Source organism: Dasypus novemcinctus, chromosome 21 (genome assembly GCF_030445035.2).
Source record: "Dasypus novemcinctus isolate mDasNov1 chromosome 21, mDasNov1.1.hap2, whole genome shotgun sequence".
Taxonomy (NCBI): domain Eukaryota; kingdom Metazoa; phylum Chordata; class Mammalia; order Cingulata; family Dasypodidae; genus Dasypus; species Dasypus novemcinctus.
The window spans coordinates 25,211,435-25,227,779 of NC_080693.1; the positions used below are offsets into that span (position 1 = coordinate 25,211,435).

The window sequence follows — 16,345 nt, forward strand, 5'->3', positions numbered from 1 at the left end:
AGGCAGGTCCTCAGCTTCTCTCCTCACAGGTCTCACTGCCCTTCAATCTATTCCCCACAGTTGTAAAATGCAAATCTTATCACATTACACTACAGCTTAAAATCTGTCACTGGCTCCCCATTATTGATGATAACATAAAATCCATTCTCCTTATCCTGACTTACAGGTCCTTAACAGTCTGGCTTCTTGCAGCTGCCCACTTCATGCTAAGTGCTAGTTGAACTAGTTGTGGTTACCCAAAGGACAGTCTTTCTGCTTCTCTTAACCCCCTTTGCGCCCTTGGTTACATCCTGTTTGGTCTTCCATGGCCTAAGTACAGCTAACCATCTACACATAGCCCTCAGCTCTAGTGTGTCTTCAGTTACACTCTCTGCACTTGTGTAAGGAAACTTCTTGTTTACTTACTCAGGGACCATGTCTTGTCTTTGAATCCCAAGCGCTTACGTGATTGGAATATAGTGTGTGTGTGTGTGGGGGGGGGGGGTTAAATAAATGTTTGCCAAATGATTTAATGCACAACAATGACTCTAATTTCTGTGCTGTTTCACTCACTTCTACCTACATTTCTTACTTGTCTTAGTTTCAGTATTCCTAAAGTTCCCCCCTGCTACTCTTATTCCATGGCAATTTTTCCTCTTTTGAATTTCCTCAGCATTTAGATTTCTGAGGCTGTGCCAATCTAAATTGCACTTGCTTTTCGCCATTGCCTTGAAACTATTCTTCAACCTTTCATTATATGCATGATCGGGATCTCCTGCAATATCCTCAAGGCAAGAACCGTGACTCAAACCTCCTTTGGCGCAAAATTAGAGGAGCTTAGAAAAGACACTCAACACACGCTTGAGGACAGTAAAGCTCCGCGCACGCGCGCGGGGCACTTTTTTGCCTTTCGACACCTTTTCTTTTCTTTCTTTCTTTTTTTTTTTTCCCCCATTGGAGCGTGCGCACCAAGAAAGACAAAGGTGGGGAAAGTGACCAAGCAGTCATTCCGGCGCATGCCCATCCCTAACTTGTTCTGGCCTGGTACGGCTCCTAGTGGTGAAGTGGGTGTGGTGTGACCAGGGGCGGCCGAAGTCCAATCCCACTGAGCGAGCGCGGTCCCTCCTTCCCCCTGATTGGCCAGTTCTCAGTGTTGTGGGGCGGGGAAAGGAAGAGCTCAGGGGGTGGAGTGGTGGGGTGGCGAAGAAAGACGGCTAATCTCGCTCTGCGCAAGCGCAAGTATGAGACCAGGAGGGGGCGTGAGAGAGGGAAAGGGAGTGTGGAAGCCCTGATGCGCTGGCGAGCGCGAGCTGGGTCGCCAGCCTTGACGCCTGCGCCGTGGCCCGCGGGGCCCCGCGCGCGGCGGGCGGGTGCCTGGTGCGCCTGCGCAGTAGACGGTGGCGGCGGCAGGGGGAGGTGGAGGCCGTGGAGCGGCAGCGGCAGCAGCGGGTCCCGGGACTGAGGCAGCAGCGGGGGCGGCGGCGGGCGGAAGCTGAGGTGACGAAGGCAGCGGCGGCGGCGGCCGTTTCCCTCACGGTGGCGGAGACCAAGGCGGCGGCGGACGGGGAGCGGCCCGGCCCCGGCCCCCTGCTCGTTGGCTGTGGCAGGGCCGCCGTGGGGCCGGCCCGGCTCCCGCCCCCCGCAGCTCCCCCTCCGGCTCCTCCCCCGGGGAGACGCCGGGGGCCCGGCCCGGCCCGGACTCAGACTACTGCTGCAGCCGCCGCCGGGGGTGTCGGAGGCGGTGGCAGCGCCATGGGCGGCCTGGCCTCTGGGGGGGATGTGGAGCCGGGACTGCCCGTCGAGGTGCGCGGCTCCAACGGGGCCTTCTACAAGGTGAGGCGGCGCGCCGATCGGGTACACCGGCCTTTGGTCCCCTCCCAGAGCCGGGAAGCGGGGCGGGATGGAGCCCCTGCAGCGACGTCCTGACCCTTAGGACCTTAGACCCACGGTCCCACCCGCAGCTTCCTGGGGAGACCGCTGGGAGTAAAAACCGTCTTTTTCTTATTTTTGATCCCTCTTTTACACCTGCTTTTTACCCCCGTCCCAGAGAAAATGAACGTCAGGGTATTGTGCCTGAATCTGCACCCTCCGCCAACCCCTTCCCCTAGGACAGCCCCCATTCCCCAGCTTCTTATTCCCTTTTCCTGCTTCGTGGTAGAAGACAGACCTTAGACCTTTATCATATCATTGCAACTTGGAAAATTCTCTTTCTTCTCTCTCATTACCCTCTTGGGACAGCCGTCCTGTATTAGATCCTTTCATCTTCCTCAGAGAGACCTCTGCTCCCTGGCTCTGGGAGAATCACCCCACTTTGATCCTTCCTGTTCCAACCCAAGGAGAAACGGTCAGAATCCATTTATAGTATTTGGCATCTTTGACCTTAGGAACTCTGGATTATTTCAATCAAGTTGCCTCCCAACCATAGGGTGGCATCTTTTCACTAGTCTTTCACCCCATCCCTTTACCCCAAGGCCAGCTGGTCTATTCTTCAACCCAGGAATGGACTTCTTTTATCTCACTTAGACTTTTAGATCATTCCTATGCTTTCTCCATTTTGAGGAAGGTAAAAGCTTCTTATGTCATCTCTAAAAGGGGCGGGATCTTATGAGGATCCCTTCTGTTTATCTTCTTAAGAAAGGATTTCCACTTCTAGAAGACTTTTTACCAACTTCTAATTTGGGAATCTGCCAGTAGCCTTTTTGGAAAGATCCTTGCTTATTTCAGTCCTCTCCTCACCCAGGATTTGGTTCCTTAGAACTCCTTTTACAAACACCTTTCTTACCTCCTCTGAATTCAATTTCTAGGACCTTTTTTCCCCATTTAGATTAAACCAGAGGAAGATCATTTTTGCCTCCCAAGAATATTTCTTTGTTGTTATTCTAAATCTCTTTGGACTTATGCCTGAAATTGTTACAAAGACTTTTCTGAAGCCCGTCTCATTCTTTCATTTTACCCTGAGAAGCAGGTGAAGAGAGATCTTTTCAGTGTCACTTGTCAGGTGAAGAGCCCCAATTCCTTCACTCAGCAAGCGGTTTCTTCCACAATAGACTTCTCCACTTTTATGCCATTGGAAATGACTTCCTCTGACGTCTTGCCTGTGAAATCATATCTATCTTTAACTGGAAAGGATATCATATTTTCACTTGGAGTGGATGGTTTCTGCCCCAACTTCAATTGATGAGTTCACTGTAGTCACTTATTTACTTACTCTAAATGCCTATCCATTTCTGCCTTACTCTCCTCACTAGATTTCTTTATGTCCAGTGCCTGTGGTTACCTGTAACTGTCTTAACTTCCCCCTCAGTTCAGCTTTTGGCCTTTTCCCCTAATATTTCTCTGTCTCTACCTGTGTGATCCCGGGAACCGTCCTAGTGCATGTCTCACGGAAGTTCCCAACTGATGTTACGTCATTTCTGGTTCTGATATAGCATCTTTGTTTCATATCCTTTCCCCTGAACTTGTATTACCTTTGTTGAAATATTCTTCCTCATAAGATGTTAGCCCCATTTTCCAAATGTTCTTGTCCTTTATCTGGGCCCTCCCCACCAAATTCTGGGGTACAGGAAAAGTGATTCTTAAATTGAGTCTAAGATGAAGATATGATATTTGCTTTTTTTTTTTTTTGGTATTTGCTTTTGTTCTAGGAAGCATAGGAGCCAAGCACAGCAGGGAAAGAGTGGTATTCATTTCAAATTAACTGTATGAGAGAACAGGAGAGAGTTCCATTTCCATGTAATAAGTGTTCAACAGAGCATTTCTCTGAATATTTTCCTTTTCTCCTGTGGGCTATGGCAATGATAGACCTTTGGTTGAATGGGATACAGGATACTTTTGATTCAGAGTAGAGTCTGGAGTTGAACCGAAAGCCAGGTAGTGTGGATTTGTGTCCTGGTCATTTTTGCATTTTCTGCCCTACACCCCAGTTAAAAACACCACCACTACAAATCCCTAAATTCAGGCTAAACTTTCCTCAGCTATCAGTGTCATATAGACACTTAACCAAACTGACCTTGCTACTGATTTAATATTCATGACTCAGCAAACTTCGGTGTGGATGAAGGAGTGTTTAACACTGCTTTTAAAACTATAAATTTTGAAAGATCCCTTTCTTCTCTCTCAGAATTGGGTCCTACTGTTGATCCTCTTCCAAGATGGAAATGGAAATGTCAGATCTAGGATCAAAGTTACCTTGTAGCTATTCCACCAACCCTACCTTTTTTGTCAGAACTTAATGTATTTTATTTTTTAAGTTGTACTCTCCCAAATGAAATACCTTTTCACCCTCCTGGGCACAGTCCTTCAACTTGGCAGACCTTGCTTGGATATCTTAACTCCCATTCCTTTCTTAAGGAAATCCTGAGATTGAATATGTGGTTTTACCCAGAGCCTCCCTGCTTTTCTCTTAGAACTTCCTCCTTTTCTTTTGAGAGCCCAGGGCTAGAAGATAGGTTGAAGGTGGGGACTAATTTCCTAGCTTCTAATTTGAGGAAACTGAAGTACTTAGATGAGAGGAACCTAAGGCTCTCTGCCTGGTCCTAGGTCCAAGAAGCCAAAAGCCAGGATTTGTTATCTTCTGGATCTCAAGCACTTTTCTGATAGATTCACTCACCAGCTTTTGCCTTCACCAGCTTGCCTCCTAGAAGGAGCATGGACTGAGCAGATTTAGGGGCTCACTTTCCACCACTGGTATCCTTGAAGCAAAAACACTAGTATTTGGGATGATGTGGGTTGATTATGGAACAGGGCCTTGATTGGAATATGCAGTTGGGAAGAGGGCTCATTTTTGGAGAATATTTGAAAGCAAAAGTTCCTGCGGTAATAAAGAACAAATGACATTTGGTTGAGCTGCTAAGAAGTGTGAAAGGTGACTCCATTCTGAGCTCTGCATTCCTTCCTTGGGGATCCTGGTAGCTGGAAAAAACATGGGTAATGTTGATAGCTCATCCTGAGGGCCAACCCAGAAATGTTAGAGGAAGAATCAGATAAGAGCCATAGGCATAGCCTTTGTGAATCCGTGGATCTGGGAGTATCTCTTCACAAAAGAGGTGAGCCAGTACCTCTCCATCTATCTCTTCTGCATCTTTCTATCTCATCCCTAAAATGTTTTGAGAATAATTATCTATGTCTTAATAAACTTTTTCCAGAGCTTGGAGATAGACATTTTGGATAGAGTCAGCTGAAGAGATTCTGGAAACCCAGACAGACCCTTATAAAGTAGTGAAGGGGAGAGAAGAGGGAGGGTATAAAAATATTACTGGAGGGAGGAAGACAAGTTGCAAAGGCAAGAACCTGAGAGGGAAGAGGGTTTCAGAGGGGTTTAGGCAACTAGAGAGGAGTGAAAATGCCTTAGAAGTGTGGAGTGGAAAATACTAGAAATGGGTATTGATGAATCTGAATGAAGAGTGGAAGAAAGTATTCTTGGGGAAGGGAATGGCAGAGAAAGATAAAACATGAGTAAGAAACAGACCAGAAAGTACCAGGGGTACTGATGCCTTGGGCAATAGTAGGATTCTAAGAACCAGGGCTTCTTAACAAGAAAGAAGAGAAAGATGGCTTGTATCAACAGTTAGGTTTAGATTTTCCTACTGTAAGGAAACAAAGTTATAGTAAGTGTGATTGACCAATGCTGAGAGGTGGGAGCAACAAAATTTGTGCATTCCTCAGGGTGTTTTTGGCGATTTATCTCCTAAGCTCAACTTTTGTCACTAGCTGCAAAGCTTAGAAATAGTTCTGTGTATTAGCCTTTGAAACCTCTAATTTTTTAAACCACTTTAGTGATGTCTGATTGACATACAATAAAGTACACTTATTTAAAATGTACAGTTGGTAAGTCTTTTGACATGTTTTATGTATATACTTGTGAAACCAACACCACAGTAAGATAATATTTTTGTCACTCCTGATCTACTTTCTATACATTCATTTGCATCTCTTGATTTTTGACAAAGGTAAAAGGTCAGTTTAGTAGGAAAGGAAGAGTCTTTTCAACAAATAGTGCTGCAACATCTTGATATCCATACATAAAAGATGAGCTTAGATCCATACCTCACACCATATACAAAATTTAATTTAAAATGGATCATAGACCTATATGTAAAACAAAAATTTATAAAACTTCTAGAAGAAAACATGGGAGAAAGCCTCTGTGATTTTGGATTAGGTGAAGCTTTCTTAGATATGAAAACAAAAGCATAATCTGTTAAAGAAAAAATTGATAAACTGGACTTCATCAAAATTAGAAACCCCCAATTTTAAGTATGTGAAAAATATGGAGAGAAGGTAGAGAAATTGGTAGCATGTGGTTGAACATACAACCCTGGCCTCAGTGAGGACATAGAAAACGAAATGGCCCAGCTCTTCAATTATCCTTGTTCTCCGTTGTCATGACCTCAGGATTTGAGTCTTCAATAAATTTCACTTTCCTTTTCACTTTATCAGCATTGTTGTTCTTCAAGCACTCAGAAATCTGACAACTCTTTTTTTTAAGATTTTATTTTTTAATTTATTTCTCTCCCCATCCCCCACCCCCCACAATTGTCTGCTCTCTGTGTCCATTCTCTGTGTGTTCTTCTGTGTCTGCTGCTATTCTTGTCAGTGGCCCAGGAATCTGTGTCTCTTTTTTTGTTGCGTCATCTTGCTACATCAGCTTTCTGTGTGTGCGGGCCACTCCTGGGCAGACTGGACTTTGTTTCGCGCTGGGTGGCTCTCCTTATGGGGCGCACTCCTTGGCGTGGGGCTCCCCTATGCGGGGGCATCCCTGTGTGGCACGGCACTCCTTGGGTTCATCAGCTCTGTGCATGGGCCAGCCAGTTCCACACCGGTCAAGGAGGTCCTGGGCTTGAACTGCAGACCTCCCATGTGGTAGGCAGATGCTCTATGCGTTGAGCCAAGTCTGCTTCTCTGACAATCTCTTAGATCTTCATTTTTCCTTCTGTAAATTATGTTTATCATTTTGAACTTCTCCGGTGTCCTGGTTATGCTCTTAGGAGTCAGGCATCAGGGCACCAAATTTGCTCAGGTCTTTTGCTGTATTGGGGAGCTAGACCCTTCTCTCTCTTGGCAGATCCTGATGTCCTCTAGGTGTTCCAGTATAGCCTCACACTGTCTGATGGGATATTCTTAGTCTTGCTGAATGCTGTTGGTATTTTAATTGAATGCTGGCAGGCTGCTCGGCACCACAGCAGGCAGACAGATAGGGAGGCCACTGGGGGAGCCAGAGTGGACCACCAGCTTCCAGGTTGTTCCGGTGTCAATGATGCTTCCTTTTCTACTTAATTCCTGTCCCATCTTATTTCTGGATTCTGGATTTTGCCATCTCTCTCTCCATGCCAGTATCATTTCCCTTCTTTCTTTCTCAAAATTCATAATCTTTTTCCCACAATACAGCCTTTCTGGCCCTGTCTTCAGGTTGCTTGAGTCCCCATCTAAAACTCTAGTTAAGGGCCTCCAATAGTCTCTATTCCCTTGATGTCTGAGGTTGTGGTAAATGGTCGTTTTCTCTTTTTACCTTTTTCTAAAATCCATTCTAGGGCTTTGTGAAGGATGTCCATGAAGACTCTGTCACCATCTTCTTTGAAAACAAGTAAGACCTTGGGAATAGAGAATCCAGCATACTAGGTCCCAGAAGGAGAGTAATGAGGGGGCAGTTGAGTCCTATGAGACATGTAATAGGTAAGGGAAGAGCTGAGGGTTTGGGTGGGCAACTTAAGTGGCTGCCAGGAGAGGAAAGGGCCTGAAAAGTTGGTGATAATGGTGGGTATTTGACCCAGTATTTAGATTCGAGGAAGACACCTGGGGTTTGGCCTCAAATGACCAGGGAAGATAGAAATTGCCCACTGAGGCAGTAACTCCTTCCTGAAGGAATAGGGAACCCCCATCAATCTGAATAGCTTTTGTTTAACCATTTCCTTTACAGCTGGCAGAGTGAGAGACAGATTCCTTTTGGGGATGTCCGGCTACCACCTCCAGCTGACTATAATAAGGAGATCACAGAAGGGGATGAGGTAGAGGTAAGGGCCATGGAGTCCACCCTTTCTAAATGCTAGTTTCCTTAGGATTCTGTGTCTCCCTTTCCCTGAAAGATAGCCTTAGGCTCCTCTTTTTTTTTTTCCTTATTATTTTTTTTAATGTAACATTCAAAAAATATGAGGTCCCCATATACCCCCCACCCCGCCTTAGGCTCCTCTTACTCTCCTCCCATCCCAGATAATTCACTACATCCAGAGATGAAGTCTGTGGAAAAGTAAGTGCAATTCAGAAAGATTTCCTGTGTCTTTGTAACTGTTCCCTTCTTGTGATCAGCCAAACTTTTGGGGGAGTTCCCCAGTTTCAGGGGATTCACTTTTCTTCCACTTTTGGTAGCAGAATCTAAAATCCAGTGCCTTCTGATTTTTAATTAGCGGTGCCTTCCTCTGGTTTCCTGTATCTTTGGTTTAGGGAGCACCCCAGGTATCTTAAAGCTTATTCCATTCTTGATGTTTTTGGATTGTCCTCAATATTTCTTTTATTTCTGTTTTCTCTTCAGGTTTATTCCCGAGCCAATGAGCAGGAACCTTGTGGCTGGTGGCTGGCCCGGGTGCGGATGATGAAGGGAGATGTGAGTGATGGTGAAGGCCTTGGAGAACAGCTGTACCAAATATTTTGTTCATAGAAAGGTAGGAGATAGATGCTTAGGTCATCCACAGCTTTTCCTTTTTTTCCCTCTGCCAGTTCTATGTCATTGAATATGCTGCCTGTGACGCCACCTACAATGAGATTGTCACTCTGGAGCGGCTCCGGCCAGTCAACCCCAATCCCCTTGCAACCAAAGGCAGTTTCTTCAAGGTTACCATGGCTGTGCCCGAGGACCTTAGAGAGGCGTGAGTGTTAGGGGTGCTAGGAATGGGAGGCCCTCTTTATACTCCCAGTTTACAATCCTAATCGCTGTCCTTATTTCTCTCTGACCCTCTCCTACTTTTCATTCTTCTCTTGTTCCCTTGGCCCTCTGGAGTTCTTTCTTCTTGCTAAGTATACTCAGTTCCTCCATTTTCCCTGCCTTTTTTCTTTTACTGCAGCCTCTCCTCTTATTTTCCCAGCCCCTCTCTTTCTCCCCTGAACTTTTCACTGCACTCTTTGTCTGTAGCTGCTCCAATGAAAACGTCCATAAAGAGTTCAAGAAAGCTTTGGGAGCTAACTGCATCTTTCTTAACATCACGAATAGTGAACTCTTCATTTTGGTGAGTTTCCTGGGCCTGAATTTCACATAAGTCCTTTCTACAATTTTTCCTTTCCCCCCTTTTAACCTTTTTGCAGAAAGGGAGGAGTTAGATTATGCTTGTTTATATTTGCCTTAGAGGACTTGAGTGTCCCATCCCAGGTAGCCCTACCTTTCCTTAGTCTCCCTCACGTATGGCTTTTATTTTATTTTATTTATGTATTTACTTATTTATAAATAATCATATTGGAGTCTGAATTGAGAGCCCTCCCTTGTATGCTCTTTGGAAATATCCAAGTAGAATAGAAATATCCAAATATCCAAAAATTGGTTGTACAGTTCTCCCCTTCTGTTTGCTCCTTGCGTATGACCTATAGCAACTTCCTTTAGGAACCCAGATAGTATGCCCTTGTTTGACTAACAGTGGTTTTCCTCTTCTCTGGCTTCATTTTTTTTGGCTTTTAAAGATTTATTTTATTTATTTCTCTCCCCTTCCCTGTTGTTGTGTGTGTGTTCTTCTGTATCCATCTGTATTCTTGGTGGCACCAGGAGTGTCTCTTTTTGGTTGCGTCATCTTGCTTCATCAACTCTCCACATGTGTGGTGCCACTCCTGGGCGGGCTGCACTTTTCTTGTGCCGGGTTGCTCAATGTAGGGCACAGTCCTTGCATGTGGAGCTCCCCTACACAGGGGACACCCCTGTGTGGCATAGTACTCCTTGTGTGCAACAGCACTGCATGTGGGCCAGCTCACCACAGGGCTCACCCAGGGGCCCTGGGTTTGAACCCTGGACCTCCTATGTGGTACGTGGATGCTCTATCAGTTGAGCCACGTCTGCTTCCCTCTGGCTTTATTTTTAAACTCCCATCCTTTTCCAGGGACTCAGACATTCTGATTTGCAGTCCCTGGGTCTCCCTCAACATGTATTCAAAGCAATTTTAATGACTTTCCTTATCTGTTGGCTTCCTCCCAGTCAACCACAGAAGCCCCTATAAAGCGGGCATCTCTGCTGGGTGATATGCATTTCCGGAGTCTGCGCACCAAACTGTTACTTATGTCCCGCAATGAAGAGGCTACCAAGCACCTAGAGGTAAGTTTGGGCTCCACTTCTTACTGCTGAATGGTATTGTTTTCCCCTCTTCCCGCTTCATCTTCCACCATGCTCTTGTGTTTATTGGGCAAAAAGTCTAAAGTCTTTCTGGGTTATAGTGCAGTTTCTTTAAAAAAAAAATTTTTTTTTTAGCTGTAAGACTTTTTGATACAAATGAGATTTTACTTGGAAGACCAATGCATAAAATAGATCAATCAGAGAAGCTCTGTTTTAGAGTGGAAAAGTGGGATGGGGTTGGCTCTTACCTCACCAGCTCCACAAATCACCTCTAGAATCCAAAGGGGTTTGTTGGGTATGTTTGAAAGCCATTTGTACACTGAAAAGACCATTAGTCTTAGAATCCTAAATTTGCTTTGCGAAATAATTGACCTGTGGCAAATCATTTGATTTCACAGAGCTTCCGTTTCTTGATCAGTAACAATGAGGTGGTAAGACTAGAATAGTTCTACAAGGACTTTTTGGATTCTAACATTCTGTGATTGTCTGGTTACCTTTTCCTAGGTAAAGGTAACCAGACAATCACATCATTCTTAATGAGTTAGGGGTTTTGTGTGTATGTTATGTTTGAACATCCACTTCAATTTATCAAGTGCACCAATCTTTTTCTGGGCTTTTCTTTGAGCCTGTGTAAATTCTGGATCACAGTAATCTTTCACTTCTCCAGGGATGCTGCTCAGGGCACTGGCAGTTAAAAATTCACCATTACCCCCAGATGATTCAAGCTATATCTGCTCCAGTTGCCAATAAGCAGGTCTTCTGATGACAAAAGGTAGAATATTCAACTCTTCTAGGACTTAGCTGTATTGATCTGTGCGTTAAAATATACCAGATAATCTTAGTTAGCCATAGGCAAGGTTTTAAGAATAGGGACATGTACTCTTTTTTAAGAAGTCTTATCTTTACTTTCTTTTGTTTCATTTAAAAAAATGTTTATTAAATATTGAATAGACACCAAAAGAATTGTTATAAATTATATATAAAGGAAAAAGTGATATAACACATGCCTTTGTACCCATCAGGCTGTTTAAAAATAAAACATCACTCTTACCTTTGTTCTTAACTCTTTGGCAGACTTTTTGATAGACCTTGCAAATCATTGTAGTTCTTCTCCCTTGCCTCCCTAACTCAGTTATTTTGAACTCCCAGCTTCCTTTTTCCAGCTTTCTTTTTACCTAGTATAAATCCTTGCTGTAATTCAGGCTCATCCATCTTGGAAGTAGGAGATAGCAAACTGCAGTCTGGGAATATCCCTTTCACGTAGCCTTCCAACTTTGTACTTCCTATCTGGGACTCACTCTTCCAAAACCATTCCTGTCTTCCTGCCCCTGAACCCAGGGATTCCTCTCAGGGCAGGTTGTGAAGTGAAGTAGAACCTATGTTCTATAGGCTCATTTCTTGCTTTTTTTTAACCCTTTGCTTTCTGTTCAACTTTTTGAAACCTGGGTTTTATTTTGGAAGGTGTTGGTAATAGTTTGGGTAAGGTAATAATATTTCCTTACACTTGTATATACCTTATGAAAATTTTCATATCAACCTTGTTTAATTCTCAGGAGTCCTGAGAATGAGGTAGGTCAGGTGTAATCATTTAGCAGATGGCAGAACAGGGGCATATAGAGTATATTTTCTTCAGGATCCTATACCCAGACTGTATTAGAGCCAAGTCTAGAACCTCAGTGCCTCCAGCTTTAGCTCTGCCCTCACCACCCACTGTCCAAGTCATTGGTGCATGGAAGGTAGAGGAGTAGGATTAAAACTCCTCTAGTGCAAAGGGGGCAATATTTGTTTGTAAAAATGAAAAAAAGAAAAAAAAATAGTCCTCAGGTGGTCAGCAGGTTCCGAGGTGGTCCTGGCTTCCTTTCCTAAGCTTTTTTGCCCATGGTTTATCTTATTTAAGTTAGGCAACAAGTCAGATACTTGTGGCAGGTACCTGCTCCCCACCACCCACCCAAATGTTTCCTATAATGCCTTTCCTTTTAGACAAGCAAGCAGTTGGCAGCGGCATTCCAGGAGGAGTTCACAGTCCGCGAGGACCTGATGGGGCTGGCAATTGGGACCCATGGTGCCAATATCCAGCAGGCCCGAAAAGTACCTGGGGTGACTGCCATTGAGCTGGGGGAAGAGACCTGCACTTTCCGCATTTATGGGGAGGTCAGCAAAAGATACCTGTCATCTTGGTCCCTTGGGGGAAAGAGAAGGGAGGATGTAGTGGAAAGGAAACCCGAGTTATTTTGCCCCCCATCCCTGACTTTGAGGGACATTTCCCCAGAGACAGTGAGTAGCAGGAAGACTGTTGTTTGAGATGCAGGTCCTACATTTTAGTAACTAACTCCTTACTCCTCTTCCCCTAGACCCCTGAAGCATGTCGGCAGGCACGAAGCTACCTTGAGTTTTCTGAGGACTCGGTACAAGTTCCCAGGAACCTGGTTGGTGAGTTGGGGATGTGTGTGTATAAGGGAGAACACAGTTGGGGGCCAGATGTGAGATTCTCTAAAGTAATTCTGGGTTTAGCAGCAGAGATTGGCAACCTCCCCACCCCTACCCATAGTTCACAAGGACCAAGGAAATAGTCTATGGTAGGAGTGATAAAAATGGAAGAAAAATTTCTTGGGATTGTAATATTTTCTCCTATGAAAACTCATCAGAAACCTAGAAGCAGGAAAATGAATTAACTGGAATCCTCATGTAGAAGGGGAATGTGGTTGGAAGACTATATCTTAACTGCTTTTATTCTTCTATTTTTCCTTAAAAAATGAATAAATAAAAGGCCTAATTCCTCTTTACCTATTCAGGCAAAGTGATTGGAAAGAACGGGAAAGTGATCCAAGAGATTGTGGATAAATCTGGTGTGGTGAGGGTCCGAGTAGAAGGTGATAATGACAAGAAGAACCCCAGGGAAGAGGTATGGGGCAAGTAGGTCAAGAGATTGCCTTGCAGCAGAAGGTGGGATTATTCGCAAAGCCATTCTCTGAGATTTGGGATTTCTAGGGGTTGGAGCCCAGAAACTTGTTTTCTCTTGTAGATTTATAGCCCAGAATGATCCCCATTGGGTGGACTCCCTCAGAAGTGGGTTGGGGTTAACACTTCCATTTGACTCTCCTTCCTAACCCATCTTCCCTTCCCTCTGCACTCTAGGGAATGGTTCCCTTCATATTTGTTGGCACCCGGGAGAATATCAGCAATGCTCAGGCTCTGCTGGAATATCACCTCTCCTACCTGCAGGTACCTAAGCTAGAAGCCAAAAGAGGAGCAAACTGGCATAGCAAGGGGACTAAGATTGCTGGTGGATGAAGTTAGCAGTAGTGGTACCCAGATTGTCTTTCTGAGTAGACAGTAACTGTTGGGTGAAGATTTGGGGCTGTGGGACTGGATCCCAGAATTTTGCGTTAAGCCGCTATCTTTCTTTTTGCATTCTGAGAGCTTAGGTACATAGGGGTGGTCAGGGTGGAAAAGCAAGAAGGAAGGGGACTATCCATTGATCTTCTCCTTATCTTTCCTATCTCCCTCCATCTACTACCCAACCAGGAGGTGGAGCAGCTTCGCTTGGAGAGGCTGCAAATTGATGAACAGCTTCGGCAGATTGGGCTGGGCTTCCGTCCTCCTGGGAGTGGGCGGGGCAGTGGTGGCAGTGACAAGGCTGGCTATACCACTGATGAGAGCTCCTCTTCCTCCCTCCACACCACACGAACCTATGGGGGCAGCTATGGGGGCCGAGGCCGGGGCCGGAGGACAGGCGGTCCTGCCTATGGTGAGACAGCTATGGGAGAGGGAGGCAAGGAGCAGTGGGGCTTGTGGGGAGAGGCAGAGGGCTGGGCGGAAGCTTGGGAAAAGGGTGATGGAGTTGATGAAGAAGTGATTGGCAGGGGGATTTAGGCGTGAGAAGAAGAATTCTTCCAATCTGAGGGCTGGGGTGGTCGTGGGGTGGGGCGAGTGGTCCTGATTGAAGCTATGTTCTTCAGGTCCGAGCTCAGACCCGTCCACAGCTTCTGAGACTGAGTCAGAGAAGAGAGAGGAACCCAACCGATCTGGGCCTGGTGACCGAGATCCCCCAACCCGGGGGGATGAAAGCCGGAGGCGGCTGATCGGGGGCCGGGGTCGCGGACCACCCCCTACTCCCCGGCCCACCTCGAGATATAACTCTTCGTCTATTAGTTCAGGTACCAATATCTGGGTTCACGAGTGTGGGCCAAGAGGAAAGCTGAGGGCATGCTGGACACCTGGCTCCCCACTCCTCTCCTTCCTTCCACCAGTGCTGAAGGACCCAGACAGCAATCCCTACAGCCTGTTGGACACATCCGAACCAGAGCCCCCAGCTGATTCAGAGCCTGGGGAACCGCCTCCAGCAAGTGCCAGGCGCCGCCGCTCCCGCCGCCGCCGCACAGATGAAGACAGGACTGTCATGGATGGAGGCCTGGAATCTGATGGGCCCAACATGACAGAAAATGGCCTGGGTGAGAGGTGCCTGGGGTCTGAAGAATTATAGATGGACAAGAATTGAGGAATGGGAGATTGGATGCATGACTCTCATTTTTCCCTGCCCCACAGAAGATGAGGCAAGACCCCAACGTCGCAACCGGAGCCGCCGCCGCCGTAACCGTGGTAACCGGACTGATGGTTCTATCAGTGGAGACCGCCAGCCAGGTGAGCTAACACCGGGTGCCAGAATCCTTCCTCTGAGCAGAGAGAGCAAGCTACCTCCTTCCTTGTGGGAACAGGGACTGAGGTCGAGTGGTCTCTAGGGACTGGATTCCTGGGCTCCTTCTAAGACTCCTGATGATCCTCTGCCTTCCCCAGTGTCTGTGGCTGACTATATCTCACGAGCAGAGTCTCAGAGCCGCCAGCGGCCACCCCTGGAACATACTAAACCCTCAGAGGACTCTCTTTCAGGACAGAAGGTAGGCGGGCAAGATAAAGACCTCTCCACTCCTTTTTTGTTGTTCTTTTGAGGCAGGGGGTCCAAAAGTTTCCCAAAGAAATCTCTTATTGAATTGTAGGCTGTGGCTGATGGAGTTTAGATTATATTTAGAAGAGTGGTTGAGAGGAAATTTTGGTTCACATTCTCTGGATCTCAGTAAGAGTCAGACTAGGCGACTATCTGAGACTCTGGACTCCAGGAGGGCTCAGATGGTAGGGAATGCCATGCACCTGAGTTTCTACTGATCCCTTTCTCACTCTCTGTTTTCTTTCCCACTTCCCCCTCAGGGTGACTCTGTCAGCAAGCTTCCTAAGGGCCCCTCGGAGAATGGGGAGCTCTCGGCCCCCCTGGAGTTGGGTAGTTTGGTGAATGGGGTTTCATAAAACCTCCAGCCTGCATCCCTCCCTTCTCCATCTCGCTTGCTGCCCAACACCATGGCCCTCACAGGCCCGACTGACCTGCGCTGGAGCTGCTCTTATCTAGGGGGGAGGGGGGTGGCACAGCAGCTTGGATCCCCCCCAACCTCCAGGAGCTATGGAGGGGTGTGTAACAGGGTCATACCCCCCTCCCTCTTGTCCACCCTACCCCCAGGGCGAGGGGAGCCCCTCTCCTTCCCCATCAGACTGGATGTGCCTTTATCCTCTAATGCCCCAATCTCTCTCTGGACACCCCCATTCTCCACCTACTGGTGGGGGGGTGCTCCTTGACCCACCCAGATTTGACAGTTCAGGGGGGCTCCCCTGCTATCCCTCCTCCCATCCTGTACCCCCCATTTCTGGGGCCTCATCACTGTGGAAGACGGGGATAGTAAGGGATAAGTGGGTGGGAGGCATGAGGAAGGTTTTGGAGTAGAACCAGGGGTGTGTATGTGGGGGGTGACAAGGTCCCCCAGGGGAGGGCCGCCAACCTTGTCTGGTGGATGAGAAGGCGTATTTATTTTTCACTGTACAGTATTTAAAAAGAGAATAAAAAAATCCAAATGACTCTCTGCTTTCTGTGCTTCCTTATTCCTCCCTGGGTCTGTCTGTCTCTCTAGGACTGACCTGCCCTGGCCCCTGGCTCATTTTCTGCTCGCCCATTGGCTTCTCATTTTTTTCTGGTATCCCAAAGATGAGCTTACTTCTGGGAATTCCTGACATTCCCAAATTCCC

General features: G+C 46.5%; 1 protein-coding gene across 2 annotated transcripts; it reads left to right on the forward strand.

Annotated features, from left to right (window-relative positions):
- The first annotated feature begins 1,373 nt into the window (after positions 1-1,373).
- On the forward strand, positions 1,374-16,178 carry FXR2 (FMR1 autosomal homolog 2). Of its 2 annotated transcripts, none has more exons than XM_004468743.5 (17): positions 1,374-1,812; positions 7,509-7,561; positions 7,895-7,988; positions 8,504-8,575; positions 8,689-8,837; positions 9,101-9,194; positions 10,145-10,261; positions 12,260-12,430; positions 12,631-12,709; positions 13,072-13,181; positions 13,415-13,501; positions 13,805-14,027; positions 14,239-14,436; positions 14,530-14,730; positions 14,825-14,920; positions 15,074-15,174; positions 15,482-16,178. In XM_004468743.5, the coding sequence occupies exons 1-17, from the start codon at positions 1,732-1,734 to the stop codon at positions 15,575-15,577; spliced, it is 2,022 nt and encodes a 673-aa protein (XP_004468800.2). In that variant the 5' UTR covers positions 1,374-1,731; the 3' UTR covers positions 15,578-16,178. The 2 variants fall into 2 exon arrangements, with proteins under 2 accessions (XP_004468800.2, XP_023447563.2); XM_023591795.3 differs by having other exon boundaries at positions 1,598-1,812; positions 14,828-14,920; positions 15,482-15,709.
- Positions 16,179-16,345: the final 167 nt, after the last annotated feature.